Here is a 15,239-nt window from a genome sequence, read left to right as displayed (position 1 = left end):
TTGTGTTTATACGGAATCTAAAATCAACTCCTCAAAATGATTAATCTGAATTTATCGACTTTCACTGACCACATGCTGAAGGAAATACTGATAAAAAAAAAAAAAAAGAAAATATCTGCAATGGAAAAAAATACATTAACTATAATAAAACTAACAGAGGAGACATCTGCAAATAACGAAAAGGTCCCAGACCAGATTTTTATTGAGAAGTCTAACATTCCATAAACTCAAGACTACCCTACCCCAAATTCTTGCTCTTTCTCTCTCTGTCTCTATTTTTTTAATGGGGAGGAGTGAGAGAATCTTATGCAGGCTCCACACCCAGCTCAAAGCCCAACTTGGGACTCAATCACATGACCCTGAGATTATGATCTTGGCCAAAATCGAGTCAGACCATAATAGAATGAGCCAACCAGGCACCCCTCATTCTGTAAATACTGACTGTGTACTTACTACAGGTAAAGAACCTGCAAGGCACTGTGATTAGGGCAGCGAGGAAGAGAGATTAGAAACCTGGTTTCTTAGAGCTTATTATTATTATTATTTTTTTTCTTAATTTATACACCCAGTGTGGGACTCAAACTCATGACCATAAGATCAAGAGTCATGGGCTCCTCCAACTGAGCCAGACAGGTGCCCTGGAGCTTGTATTCTTAAAGAAAAAATTTCATTAAAAAAAAAAAAAAAAACAACCCACATAATCACTTAAATGTAATTATGACATAGCCTAAGTACAACCTGCTAAGAAAAAATATATCTGATCTGATCAAGACTGCAAAATCAGAGAAAATTTGTCTGTGAAAGTGATGTCTCAGTTAAAACCCTTGCCTCTATACATCCTTTGGCAGTCAAACACATAAACATATAGGAGTGAAAAGTTGCTCCAACAGCCATGTATACCTAACTTCAATAAGTTATCCCTCATCCCTCATAAGCACATTTAGAATTATCTTATTATAGCCAATTTCTCTCAAAGCTATTTACTCAGGCAAGCCCAGCTGACATCTATGGATTGCTGGGCCTTGATTTCCATCTATTTTACATATTAATATTTTACATATTCAGTTTTATTCTGAATATATAATGTACTTATATTGAAGCATATGTAGGAACACTAAAAATATTCACTGACGAATAATTAAATGAAATTTAATTGCCTCTCAATGTCAAAAAGGATTATACACTATACTACTTGAGGTATCAATATCCAAGAAAAACATAAACATTTTTATTTGAGAGAAAGAGAGCAAGAGAGAAGGAGCTGGGGGAGGGGCAGAGGAAGAGGGAGAAAGTAGACTACCTCCTGAATGGGAAGCGTGATGTGTGGCTCAATCCCAGGACTCTGAGATCATAACCTCAGGCAAAGGCAGACACTTAACCAACTGAAACACCTAGGCCTAAACCCCAGAAAAATCTGTTTTTTTAAAAGTAAGAGTATTATGTCTTAAAAGTTAAATTCTATAAAAGTTAACTTAAAACATTAGCAAAAGCTGGGAATAAATTAGGGGGAAAGAAGATAGTTAGACAAGGTACTTCTATGATCACAGGATGCCAAAGAGTAGTTTTCAAATTTTCCCAGGAACAGTATAGGACAGATCTACTAAATTTTTTTCAGTTTGGGTTCAAGAAACCCTGGGAGGGTTCAGCCCTGAAAAACAAAAATACAGGAGCAAACAAAAAAGGATCAAGAAATGCTTTCTCTATTTTTTAAAGAAAATAAATAAATACTATTAGGTCCTTTATTAAGCAAATACACTTCCAGGAAAATGACCTATTCTTGTATTACACAACTCCATTTGCTGAATCCAATGCAGATGAGGATAACATCAGCATTAGGTTTTTTTTTTTAATATAACCAAATGCAACACCCTTCCTTTTAGCTGCCTGATTGTAGTAGAGCTACTATACACATATTCCACCCACACCCTCACAACAGCCCCCAGAGATTTGAGAGTAAAGAAAGGAGAAAACAGATTATCTAGATAAGAAAACAGGAAGCCCTGGTTTATTCAATCAGAGAAAGAGGAATAAAGAAATCTGGAGATTTTAAAGGAATGAAGAGTTTATTAAAGACGAAAAAATGACTAATAATACATCTGACTGCATCAAAATTTAAAATTTCTGTTTAACAATCTTCACAACACTATCAACAAAGAGACGGTATCTGTATTATTTACATTAGACAAAGGATTATCCAGATTACATATAAAATAAATTTTTACAGAAACATTAGGATAAAAAAAATTGGCAAATGAAAATTCAGAGGAAATAGATGGCAAATACTGATATAAGGAAAACTGCTCTTCTCTTAATTACTGGGAGTGTTGACTGATTTTTCCTTTATGGAGGGTATAGCATTACTAATTAATATTTAAAAATGCACAAACACACCAGAATCTAGCAATTCAATTACTGAAGATTGTCCCAACATGCACATAATGACAGAGATGTACTGGGATATTAAAACAATGTTTGTAACAAGAAAAACTAGAAGCAACCTAAATGACCATCAAAGAAGTCTGGTTAAATAAATTATGTTTGATTCATTCTATTGAGGGCTAAAAAAGAATGACCTTGGAGAAACAACAAAACAATCAGAAATTCAAAGCTGTCTCAAGTGATGGTAAACTATAATTTAATGATAATGTAGACTAAGCTTCCTATGGCATTAGTTACGAAAGACCTAAGAAAGCAGTGAAGGAGAAGAACCAGGATCTAGAAGGAGGAAACCTAGGAAAAGCCAGTTAAGTAACTAGGAATTCTTTGCCCTAGAGACATGTGCTGATTCCTGAAGAGGAGCCCAAAGCTAAGAATTAAAAAAAGCAATCCTTCTGACATTCTCAAGGAGCTATGAAATAAAAAACTGGAGATCAGGGCCAGCCAAAGGAAGTGAAGATGGAAAACACTTTGTATTAGTACCCCAAAAAGCTATATCCTATGGAGTAAGAGTCTACAAAAGTAGACTGGCCACCACCACAAGGACTGTAAGATCAACTTCCCATAAACTAAATCCTTGATGTTACATTAAGATAATGTAAGACTGTGATAGCCCCTATCACATGCAAACAAATTCTCTCCAGAAGTGTTATCTTAAGCTTCATATTTCCTGTTTTTATTTATTTATTAAGATTTGTCAGAGATAGAGAGGGAGAGAGCATAAACAGGGGGAGGAGCAGGCAGAGGGAGAAGCAGGTTCCCTGTTGAGCAAGAAGCCAGATCCCCACCTGAGCTGAAGGCAGATGCTTAACCAACTGAACCATCCAGGCATCCTCTGGGTTTTTCTTATCAAAAATAATTAGGCAGGTGAAAAGGCAAAACCACATGAATTTAAACTATTTAAACTATAAGAAACAATCCTATATCCACAGACACACAGGCACAAGTAATGGAGTTAACAGATAAAGAGACTTTTAAATTACTATATGGTTAATGTAATCAAAGAGATGATGGATGAGTCTGAGTATTTTGATAGATAATTTGAAACTATATAAACAAAAGAACCAAACTGAAATTGTAGGGCTAAAAAAATAAACAAAAATTACATATCAATAAATGGGTTTAATAACAGCTATTCACAGCTAGAAAAAATTAATCTGGGTCGAAAGAAATACCTGGAATAAAGCACAGATGGATATGACGATGGGAAATGCAGGCTATAAGGGTAAATGAAGAGAATGAGATGTAAGGTCTAATACATGTGTAAATGGAATCAATGAATGAGAAGGGAAAGAGCAAGGCAAAGGCAAAATTTGAAGAGAAACTGGCAATTTTCCCAAAACATATGCCATTATACCACAGCTTCCAGTAGTACTACAAGTGCAACGCAAGGAGAAATACAAAGAAAACCACATTTTGTCGTATTTTAGTAAAACTGTTAAAAACCTAGAAGTAAATCATGGAAAACCTAGATTCTATATCCAGAGAAAACATCCTTCAGAAATAAAGGTGATTTAAAGAAATTTTCAAATGACAAAGACTAAATTTTCCACTAAAGGATACTTTAGGATATTCTAAATGCCTATCGAACTTACAAGGATGCATGTATTACTTTAAAAAAGCTAATATGGAAGATAAAATATTTTTTTAATGATAAGTTTTAAAATGATACGTATATATGTATATATGTATCATTTTAAGAGAGAGCAAATGACCAGCGGTTATGGGGCAAAGTAGGAGAGATTTTAATCAGGCTCCATGTCCAGCATGGAGCCCAACACGGGGCTCAATCTCATACCCCCGAGATCATGGACCTGAGGTGAATTCAAGAGTTAGATGCTTAACTGACTGAGCCACCATCCCCCAAATTTTTAAATTTTATTTTTAAATGATAAAAATAATCCAAAGGGCAAAAGCAGAAAGAGATATAATTGGAAGAAAAATTAGAAATAAGACTTAAAAACAAATAGTAATTATATTAAATAAATGGACTGAATACTCTTTTTTTCAAGATTTTATTTATTTGACAGAGAGAGATCGTAAGTCGGCAGAGATGAAGGCGGGGGGTGGGGGAAGCAGGCTCCACGCCAAGCAGACAGCCCAATGCAGAGCTCAATCCCAAGACCCTGAGATCATGACCTGAGGTGAAGGCAGAGGCTTAACCCATATTAAGCCATCCAGGTACCCCTGGACTAAATATTCTAATCAAAAAATTTCTCAACTTACTTTGAGGCCATCATAAAGACAATGCCCAACTTGACAAATATATACCGAATGAATACACAATATAATTCAGTTTGCCAAAATGTTACACTTAATTCAGAAATACATGAAAAAGACAATATATTATGACCATGTTGAGTTTATTTCAAGAATCCAAGAATGGTTCAAGATTAGAAGCAGACTATAACTTTCTTAATCTGATAAAGGGTTTCTTCTATTAACACAAAGAGAAAAAACTATTAGAAACATTCTAGTTGTGAAATACCACTTTCTATGGATCAAAAATTAAACAATGACACCTGCTATCACCTTCTACTCTGCATTGGTACTAGGGGATTCCAAGTCAGTGCAAAAGCACAAGATAAAGGGGTTCAGTTCACAATAAGGTGGCCACATCCAAAATCAGGAGAAAAAAAGAGTCGGAATGACGGATGAATTCACTTAGGAAACCATAAAAATACAATAAGTATTTTGAAATTTATTTTAGAAGAATTAAAGCAAGGATATACATGTTTTATCTACCTACCGCACACTGTATAATGCCATGCAAGTAAAATAAAACATTTACACCCATTTGTATGTTTTAATGTTAAAAACACATTGGAGGAAAAATACTGAAGATACAGAAGAACATTAAACTAGAAAAGTGTATATTAGAATCAAGATTATGCAAGTCTACCCTTTTGGTGTTTTGCCAGAGTGGATGGAGGGCAAAATCATTAGCATGGCAGAAAATGCCTACAGTTTCCACTCTTTGCAATTCCATCACTTTGTTTTGGTTATAAAATCTCTGACAGAGTTCTTAGAACACTACATTAAATTAGACCTAAAAACCTAAGTATTAGTAATCTGTAAGATTTCACATTTTCCTCCTATCTTTTACAAATCTCATATGTTCTTTTTTAATTTTCTGAGGGGGGAGCAGGAAGTACTCAAATGTTTAGTACAATGACTGCTTTATAATGTTCTTTCCACATGTTTTTTCCCCAGCTGCTGACAGCATTTTCATGGTTTATCTTTCTGTTACTACTTAAAGTGGCCCCAGCTCACGTTATCAAACCTGAACATTAAGAATGTGTAAACCTGGCGATTCACAGACCTGTACCTCTGGGGAAAAAAAATACATGTTTATAAAAATATAAAAAATTAAAAAAAAAAAAAAAGAATGTGTCTTCTTCCTTATTTCATGCAAACAATACTATTCATTAACAATAATCAAGGATGTGGTAAAAAATAATGGTGTATAGCAAATTGATACTACACATAAACTACTAGGATAGAGAAACTATGAACTGGTTTTCCTGAGAGAAGACTGATAGGGTACCTGAGCGAGTTCCTTCTGTTCATTCACCAGTCGGCTGCAGCTAGCAATCATCTGGTCCAGGGCATAGAGCCGGTCTTCAAGTCCTTTAATGGCTTTCATATTCTGATTATCAAGTTTGGCAATAGTTTGACGGCACTCTGCTATAAATGGCCGAATAATCCTTGGATCAAGCTAAATGACAACAGAACATATGAATGAAGTTTTCAGCAAACAATTTACAATATATTTCTCACCATTTTGATACACAGTTTCAGAGGAAAAAAAATAAAAAATACAGAAAAGTAAAAGCATGGGGAATCCTACTTATACTTTCACAAAATTGAGAGCAGGATAATTATGTCAATAAAAAATTACTGATTATATTAGAATACATAATTAGGGATATAGTGCCAGGAGGTACCTGGAGGTATCTTTATTATCAGTCTCTATCTTCTAAAGGAATTTGCTTTATCAACCCAACTTTTTTCCTCTTCAATCTCTCCTGTTCCCTGGCTTTAAATCTACGAATTTTCTGGAATTCATGGAGCCTAACAAATTTCTCTCAACACTGTTCCCCTTCCCTTGAAAGAATACACTGGTAGTGTTTTTACAGATAGTCTCCATTAAAAAACATTGTCAAAGAGAACCAATGACCTCCTTTCACTTGAGGCTCTTAAACACTGAAGATAATCTTTTACAAACTCTGGAAGTCTGGGGCATTACTTCACTAGTTTCTCTACAGTACCATTCTCTGGCTCCTTTTCCTATCTAATCCATAAATACAGATAATCCAGAAGGACTCTGTGCTTATTAGCCCATCTTTACTATTTTATATGATTTCAGCATTAAGCATAATTTCTATGGAGCTCCCAAGCCTTCTGTAATCACTAATCCTTCTCATAGATTTTCAGCTTGTGTTTCTGACCACCTACTTATATCTCTATGTGAATACCAACCAGTTATCTTCTATTATTATTATCTCATTATAGTTGTCTTCTGTTGAAATCCCTAAATGGCTTCCTTCTGCCCACAATGACATCCAAAAAACACAGCATATAGTAAAGGCTTCAGTAATTGGATACAATTAAATCTTTCTAAGGCCTATCCTCTTCTCAAACTGAATTACCCATTACATCCAGAAAAGCTCTTTGTTTCTCTAGCTCTGATCTTTCTTCATACTGATGATCCTGCCTAGCTGTTTGCAAGCCCATTCCTGTTTCTACATAAGGGTCCTAGTCGAATACTGCCTCCTTCATGCTTTCTCTGATCACTGAATTTGAAAGACCATAAAATATTCAGTGTAGTGTTCGGCACAGAGAGAACATACAAAGGCAATTAAAACCGAACTATTTTATTGTTATTATCAATAATCCAGTGTAATTATTAAGAGGCTGCATTTGCAACAATGCTACAAAAAAATTAACAAAGCCACTGCTTATATATAGGCAGCATTTGCCCAATATTAATGAAAACCTTACATACGTTTAACATTTTCTCACTTTTCTTAATTTCACTGTAACTAAGTCCAATCTGTACACATTTGTGATCCAAAGTATTATACAAACCAAAGTTCAGCTATAAATCATTAAGGTGATAAAGGGCTAAAAAAGAGGATTAAAATAGATTTGAATTTTTAGCTTGTGCAAAATTACAACTATGCATGGACTTTTCACAGTAGTAATTTAAAGAAAAAAATCCCAAACCAGGGCTCCTGATTATGATAGTTCTGTATTTCATAATTCATTGAAAGTATAATACAACTATACTGGCAATATGGAAGAGTATTTTGTAAATCACTTAAGTAGCAGGTACATAACCTGACTTCCTAAAATCTTATTCTACTTAATATTTTATTTCATTTGTCCCACAGAGTCTCTGGAGAAATTCTTTTTTAGAGATTTTATTTCTTTGTCAGAGAGACAGCTCACATGCACAAGCAGAGGAAGTGGCAGGCAGAGGGAAAAGCAAGTTCCCTGCTGAGCAAGGAGCCTGATGTGGGACTTGATCCCATGACCTTGGGATCATGACCTGAGCTGAAGGTAGATGCTCAACTGACCGAGTCGAGTCACTCAGGTGTGCCTCTGGAGACATCTTTAAAAATATGTATTTTAAACCACAGAATTCTATTAATTATTTAGGAAATTTTCAGTAACTGAACACAGTGCTACATTCGTATTTTACTCTTGGACTTTTCCACTGATATCTGGAAAGATTAATATTATTGTTGTATTAAAAGATAAGAAACTAGAAATTGTCTTACCCTCTCCATTCTTCCCATCCCACCTCTAAATCCACACCCACTGCACAGACCAAACACTATTTCAGTTACACACAAAAATCCTGAATGAAATAACTACAAGATTCAATACATTATGCTGATACTAATCTGAACAGCTTAGAAATGAGCTGAATACGCATATTTCCAATTATTAATCATCAGATATACAAATGTTTGCCTTTTATAGTATAACCTGAACTAAAATATCCAAGATTCATTCTAATACAAACACACCATAACCTAAATATTTGAGTACACAAAAATCCAGCAACAATTCTAAATTTTACCTGGTATACGAGGGGGAAAACTAAATAGGTCATGAAAATGCCATCTATTAATCCATCCAAGTATTATAAAACAGAGGATTCAACTGACGTATGGATGAGATGAGTAATAAATGGATGGCAGTGCCAGGATTTGAGCCCTTAGGATGCCCAATCTTAGGGAAGTTCCATAATGCCTATGTTTTGACTAGTTTCTTGAAAAAGATATTTGATTTAGGCAGTTGAAAATGCATGTTACAAATACTACTGAAACTGGGATTAGTATGTGAAAATGATGACTTTAAACAGGATTTGCTTTTGTAAGAACATCAAACCTTAGCACCTTTTAAAATTCATTGGCAAAGAGCACTTTCTACTATCAGATAATCAAGTAGGTTAGTTGTTATGGGTTAACTATGTAATAAATGTGAGATAAAAAGGAAGGCATCTCTAGTGAGAGAGAAGTCCCATACTCCCTTTAATCTATCTTTAGAAATGCCATTAATGGTATTAAGAATAATACATAAATCTACCAAGAGGAGGAAAATATTAATCTAATAAAGAAATTTGACAAGTGATATTTATTATTCAATATATCCCACTAATAGATCATTCCACACTGTAAAATACAGGCAGAAATATATAAACAAATATTGAAACAAGTTTTTCAAAATGTGTTTTCACTGCTTTTAAACAAAATTTTTTAATCTAATGGGCATGCACAACTGAAAAGAATGCTGTATTATAGACAGTATTTTACATTATGCTACACTTATTTTATAACAAGTAACTATAACCAAATAAAAATTTATATTTTGCCTTCAGAATATAATAGCCATGTAATCTATCACAAAGACTTCAGATACTCTTGGTATGTACTATGAGAGTAAATATTAACTTAGGTCAAAAATGTGACACCCTAGCAATAATACTATGGCTAACTTCTGTAGATTATTTCTATAAATATAAATTCTTATAAATTTTCATTAAGTCAGAAAAGGATCACTATTTCTTTTCTCTTATCATGTAAAGCGAATAAAAATTATATGACTGTGCTGGAATTCATTTAAACACGTAAATGCAAAGCCAATTTCAAGTCCGTTTAAAAGGGGATTTTCCTCATAGTCTATAACCCTATTCTGACTCACGCAGAATTTTATATATATATATATATTAAATACACATATATACACTTCAATCACTCTAATTACCATCATGTATTAGAATTTTTAGGCTACTAAAATGTCAACATTTTAAACAGGAACACAAGTTTTCATCCCTTTTAGGCAGTAATCTTTGCATAATATATTACATATTTTCATGCCTTGGCAAATGTCTTAATTGAAGCTTTCTTTGATGACAATAAGTGGCCAAAAAGAAATTCCTGCTTTAAAGGATGTCATCAAGGAAGTGGAAATTTAAAGAAGAAGAAACCTAGAATTTATTTAAGTTTTCCATTTGGAAAGATATGTGCTATTTTCTAGGCATTCCAGACAATGCACTACCTTTCTCAATATTCAAAGAACAAGTTTTTTTTTGTAATTGAGTACCCTTTTAAAAAAGGCTATCATGCCAATTATCTTTAGACACCTGCAGCCTTCAAAATACTATTTTGTTATTTCTGTATAACTGACTGAGCCACTCAGGCACCCATGGATCATATTTTAAGAGAGATTTATTTCCCAGGTCTAAAAGTTTTTAGAAGTATATTTGGAGAAAAATTTAATCCAGAATATGAGCTCACTATAATTACAAAATACAACCAAGAATACAATGTTGAAATTTTGAATTTTAAAGTATCTCAGGCAGATACGATATTTAAAACTTCTTTTAAAAGTCAGCAATTGATTAGATTAGAAAGATGCACACGGGATTTTCAGGGAGACAAAAGTGTTCAGAATCTCCTTTTGGGTGGTGGTTATTCTGTGACCTAACCACTAAAGAACCTGAATATTTCACTGAATATAAATCTTTCTCGCCAAAAATAATTTTTTAACTGTAAAAAACAAAATTTTATCTTTAATATTTTCCAAAAGACCTTCAAAGTTCTATAGCATTTATAAATGTGAGCATGTTATTAACTTAAAAATGTTATAAATGTGAGCATGTTATTAACTTAAAAACAAAATTTTATCTTTAATATTTTCCAAAAGACCTTCAAAGTTCTATAGCATTTATAAATGTGAGCATATTATTAACTTAAAAATGTGGCAGGCTAGAAGTGGCCAAATATTACCATTTACCTATTTACTTATATTCAGTGAGTGCTCCATGCCTATAGCACAAGAATGAAAACATTAAGACTGCTCAAGTTTTACCTAGAAGATAAAAGAACCTAACTGTAGGAACAAATTAAAGGATAGGAGATAGTAAAACATCTAAGTAATATTACAAGGTCAGAGAGAAATATATTTCAAAGTGCTACCACCAAAATTTGTACCACTTGAGCGGACACTTCAAATGTTCTGTATTGCAGTAGAAATTTTATGTATATGACCTCTAACAGTTTTCACAAATTTACTAACAATTCATAAATTAGGTTACAAGTGAAAAGGTTTGATTCGTCCAAGAGTCTCACATCAAGGCTCAATATTTCTACTGTTAATAATGTGTTGTCATTCTCCCATTATATAAAATATTCAGTACAAATAATATAATTTTGTGTAGCTGAAATGACCCAAGAAATACCAAATTAACATGACTTACTCTGCTCATGGAATCAAAGCATTTCCTGACCAACGATTCCACATCATTAGGTCTATCTTGAACATTTATCCAGTCTAACAAAGAAACATTAAAAAAAGGCAGATCACCGTCTTTAGCATCTACTGACGTTTCATCCTGCTGGACAGTACTTTGACAAGATTCCCTAATTTCTTTTCCATTTTCAGCATCTGTGGTATCTGGGGCTATATGTTCCACTGACTTGTGAAATGAGGTTAACAAGGATTGGTTAGTTGTTCTAGGCATATCAGGAGAGAGCACCAGTTCAGTGGAGGTTTTCATTTCAGCCTTTTCTGAGCCTTCATGTTCAGGTAAAGAATCCAGTCTTCCCAAACATTCCCTGTAACTATGTCTGGTTAGGCACTCCAACAGTGGAATCTTGGCCATTACTGAAACCGCAGTTCCTAAACTTAAAATACAAAAGAGCTGTCAGTAAAATTATGAGACTGCTCTAGCCAGAGAAATAGCATTTAATTACTATACACACAAAAACTACAACCTCTTTATTACATTATGCATATATAGTCTGTGTTCTTTTAAAAAAAAAAGTTAGACAGAGAAGGGTATCATTAATACATTAAAATACCACTCTCAAGTAAAGGGAGCCAGCTTACACTATAACAAGTGGACACATGATTTTCATCAAACCTTAAGCTATAAAAAATTCAAATTAAAAAAAAAAAAAAAGATTTACCCACAGCAGTTCCTTAAAGTATAACTTAAAGCCAAACAAGTTGAAAGCACAGGATAAAATTAATAATCCCAATAAAGATTAACATAACTCTCATATTCATTTCACCCTATAGACAGGTAGATCTATGTTGTCAAAAGGCATGCGGAAGATGAACTATCTATGATTTGATTTCTGTAGAACATTTGTGAAATGACTCAGGATTCTATGAGGAATTAACATATCTAAAAGAACTTCTCAAACAACAGTTACTTGAAAAGACTGTTGTATAAACTCTTTCTAGTCTTAAGTAATCACTCCCTTCCTTCCCAAGATCAGTCCCATTTGCAAGGCTAAAATCTTCTAATTCATACCACAAAACAGAAAAATTTCAATTAATGATATTCATTTTAATTGAAAAAGATGTTACTTCCCTCCAATTCAATTCAAAGTAACAAAAAATGTAGAAACTAAAAAATGAATGTAAAAATTGAAAGCATACACACAGACAACAAAGGGCTATATTCATGCTGAATTATTGCTGTATTTTTACATTCAGTATAGCCTTTTTCAAAAACAACCACTGGCTATCAAATGTGCTTATATGAAAAGAACCAGAAAACCATCTAAATGGTTTCTTTCCATCTTAACAAGCCTACATCATGGCAATATTTAAAAAGGAAAATAAAAATTTCCTTGATTGCTGAATGTTTGAAAACTTTTCCATTTCTGCTAGATGTGTTATGTTTATATTTTGCCTTTACTTTAATGTAAAATTGGTAGCAGGGCAAGGAGACAAACACACTCAGGTATGTAAATCATTCTAAAGTATTTTGAGTGCTTTACATAAAGAAAACAAGGTAAGTAAAAGAAACGTGGGAGATCCATAAAATAGGAGGTGAATAAAATTGAACACAATTTTAAAGTCCATAAAAGTCATCATAAATGTCTCAAAAAACGAACAATTATAATAAACAGTTATTAGAAATGAAATCACAATTACTGAAACAACTGATAAATTGCAAAGGTATTTCAAACAAACATCTTATTACCCATTTTAATGGCAAACATACTGAGTAAGTTTTAACTTGATGTCTTCTATGGATTGCAGATAATTTGAATAAATACTTTCAAACTTGAAAAGTAGCTTTTGGTAAGAATTTGAACAGTCCTCCAGATTGGCCATAATTGCAGCCCAGCCTTGGTGCTGAAGATGTTCATCATGGACCAGACCTTCACAGAAAGAGCAAAGTTTCTTGGCAACTTCATACATTTCCTGAAAACAAAGAAACACACCAAAAGAAGGTAATGTTTTCAACAATTAAATGAACTGTAGTATATTCACACAATGGAATACTGTGTAGCAATGCATACAAACCATCAATTCATGCAATTATATGTAGAATCTCAGGAACATAATGTTAAATAAAAGAGGGGAGACACAAAAGAAAACAATGATTCCATCGATTTAAAGTTCTAAAAGAGGCAAAGTAATTTATGGTTTTAAATTCAGGATATTGGTTTATTTTACAGAAGAGGAAAGATGGGTACTGACTGCGAGAAAGCATGAAGTAGGGCTTCTGGGGTGATATTATATTTTAAGATTTCACTTTGTGAAATTTGCACAATGATTGAATTTGCACAAATGAATGTGCAATGATCTGTACATTTTCTAATATGTATATATCTCACTAAACAAAAATCTATTATTTCACTAATGAAGGTATCTGAATCCAAGGTCACACCACAATTGAGGTGACCAAATTTAAACTCTGACAATTTGACTCTCGAAGACCATACTCCTGCCATTATTATAGAGCCTCTAATTCCTATTATAGAGCCTCTAATTCTAATTCAAATTTCTTATAATATGCACTATCTGACATATTCACTGTTTTGGTTACCACAGCTTTTGAGTACATTCTAAAATCTGAGGAAGATGTATTGTTCCCTCCACCTCTCATTCTTCTTTCTCTTTACTTTGGTAACTATTCCTGAACACTGATCCTTCCCCATAAACATTTTATCTAAAACAAACAAAACAAAACAAAAAAATCAAAGCTCCTCCTCACTCTCCAAAGCAAAAAATGCTTTTTTTTTCTCCCTACACCAGTGCTTTCCATGGCAACTTTAAATGCAATTCATTACGCTAATGAATAATATTAAGATTATGACTGTGAATACTAAGAATGATATTAAGAATGTCTTTTTTTAGGGTGCCTGGGTGGCTCAGTTGTTTGAGCATCTGCCTTCAGCTCAGGTCATGATTCTGGGATCCTGGGATAAGTCCTGCATCAGGATCCCTAGCAGCGTACACCCTCCTTCTCCCTCTACCTCTGCCTCTTTCTTTCTCTCTTAAATAAAATCTTTGAAAAAAGAGTCTTCTTTTATTTCAGAGATAGAATTTAGTGATCCGCCAGTTGCATCTAACATCCAGTGCACATTACTTCAAATGCCCTCCTTAATGCCAATCACCCAATTATCCTTTCCCTCATCCTCTTCCCCTCCAGTAAGTAATTCTGTTTATTTCCCAGAGTTAAGAGTTTCTTATGGTTTGTCTCCCCCTCTGATTACCCTTTGTTTTATTTTTCCCTCCCTTCCTCTACATTCCTGTTTTGTTTCTTAAATTCCACTTTCGAGTGAAATCATATAATAACTGTCTTTCTCTGACTGACTTATTTCACTTAGCATAATACCCTCTAATTCCATCCATGTCATTGCAAATGGCAAGATTTTGTTCTTCTTGATAGCCGGGTAATATTCCATTGTATATACACACCACATTTTTATCCATTCATCTGTTGATGGACACTTGGGCTCTTTCCATAATGTGACTATTGCTGATAATGTTGCTATAAACAGCACGGTACATGTGCTCCTTTGAATCACTATGTTTATATCCTTTGAATACCTAGTAGTGCAATTGCTGGGTTGTACGGTAGCTCTATTTTTAACTTTTTGAGGAACCTCCATACTGTTTTTCAGAGTTTAAAAATATGTCTTTCCATTAGCCTATAACTTGTATTTTTCTTTTTTTTAAGATTTTATTTATCTATTTGCTAGAAAGCGAGAGAGCACAAGCAAGGGGAGTGGAAGAGGAAGAGGGGAAGCAGCTTAGCAGAGAGCCTGGTGTGTGGCTTGATCCCAGGACTCTGGGATCGTGACCTGAACCAAAGGCAGATGCTTAACTGACTGAGACACCTAGGTACCCCTATAATTTATATTCTTTAACAGAATTTTATAATTTTTGTTGCTACTTAGATTGTAATACATTTCCATTTGCATTCCAAAGCAGGGCCCAGTACTGAGAAATGTGAATGTTTATGCATTTATCACATACCC

General features: G+C 33.8%; 1 protein-coding gene across 4 annotated transcripts in view; it reads right to left on the bottom strand.

Annotated features, from left to right (window-relative positions):
- RB1CC1 (RB1 inducible coiled-coil 1) overlaps window positions 1–15,239 on the bottom strand; it is a 100,826-nt gene that overhangs the window by 57,768 nt on the left and 27,819 nt on the right. For all 4 annotated transcript variants that reach the window (XM_059166457.1, XM_059166460.1, XM_059166461.1 and 1 more), the window contains 3 exons: window positions 12,971–13,173; window positions 11,210–11,636; window positions 5,984–6,154 (listed from right to left, as the gene is read on the bottom strand). In XM_059166457.1, coding sequence (XP_059022440.1) covers window positions 5,984–6,154; window positions 11,210–11,636; window positions 12,971–13,173 — 801 coding nt within the window. The remainder of the gene's footprint in view (window positions 1–5,983; window positions 6,155–11,209; window positions 11,637–12,970; window positions 13,174–15,239) is intronic.

The sequence above is a fragment of the Mustela lutreola genome, chromosome 3 (assembly GCF_030435805.1).
Source record: "Mustela lutreola isolate mMusLut2 chromosome 3, mMusLut2.pri, whole genome shotgun sequence".
NCBI classification, from domain to species: Eukaryota; Metazoa; Chordata; class Mammalia; order Carnivora; family Mustelidae; genus Mustela; species Mustela lutreola.
The sequence above is the reverse complement of the archived record's forward strand: the minus strand, read 5'-3'. Positions and strand labels throughout refer to the sequence as shown.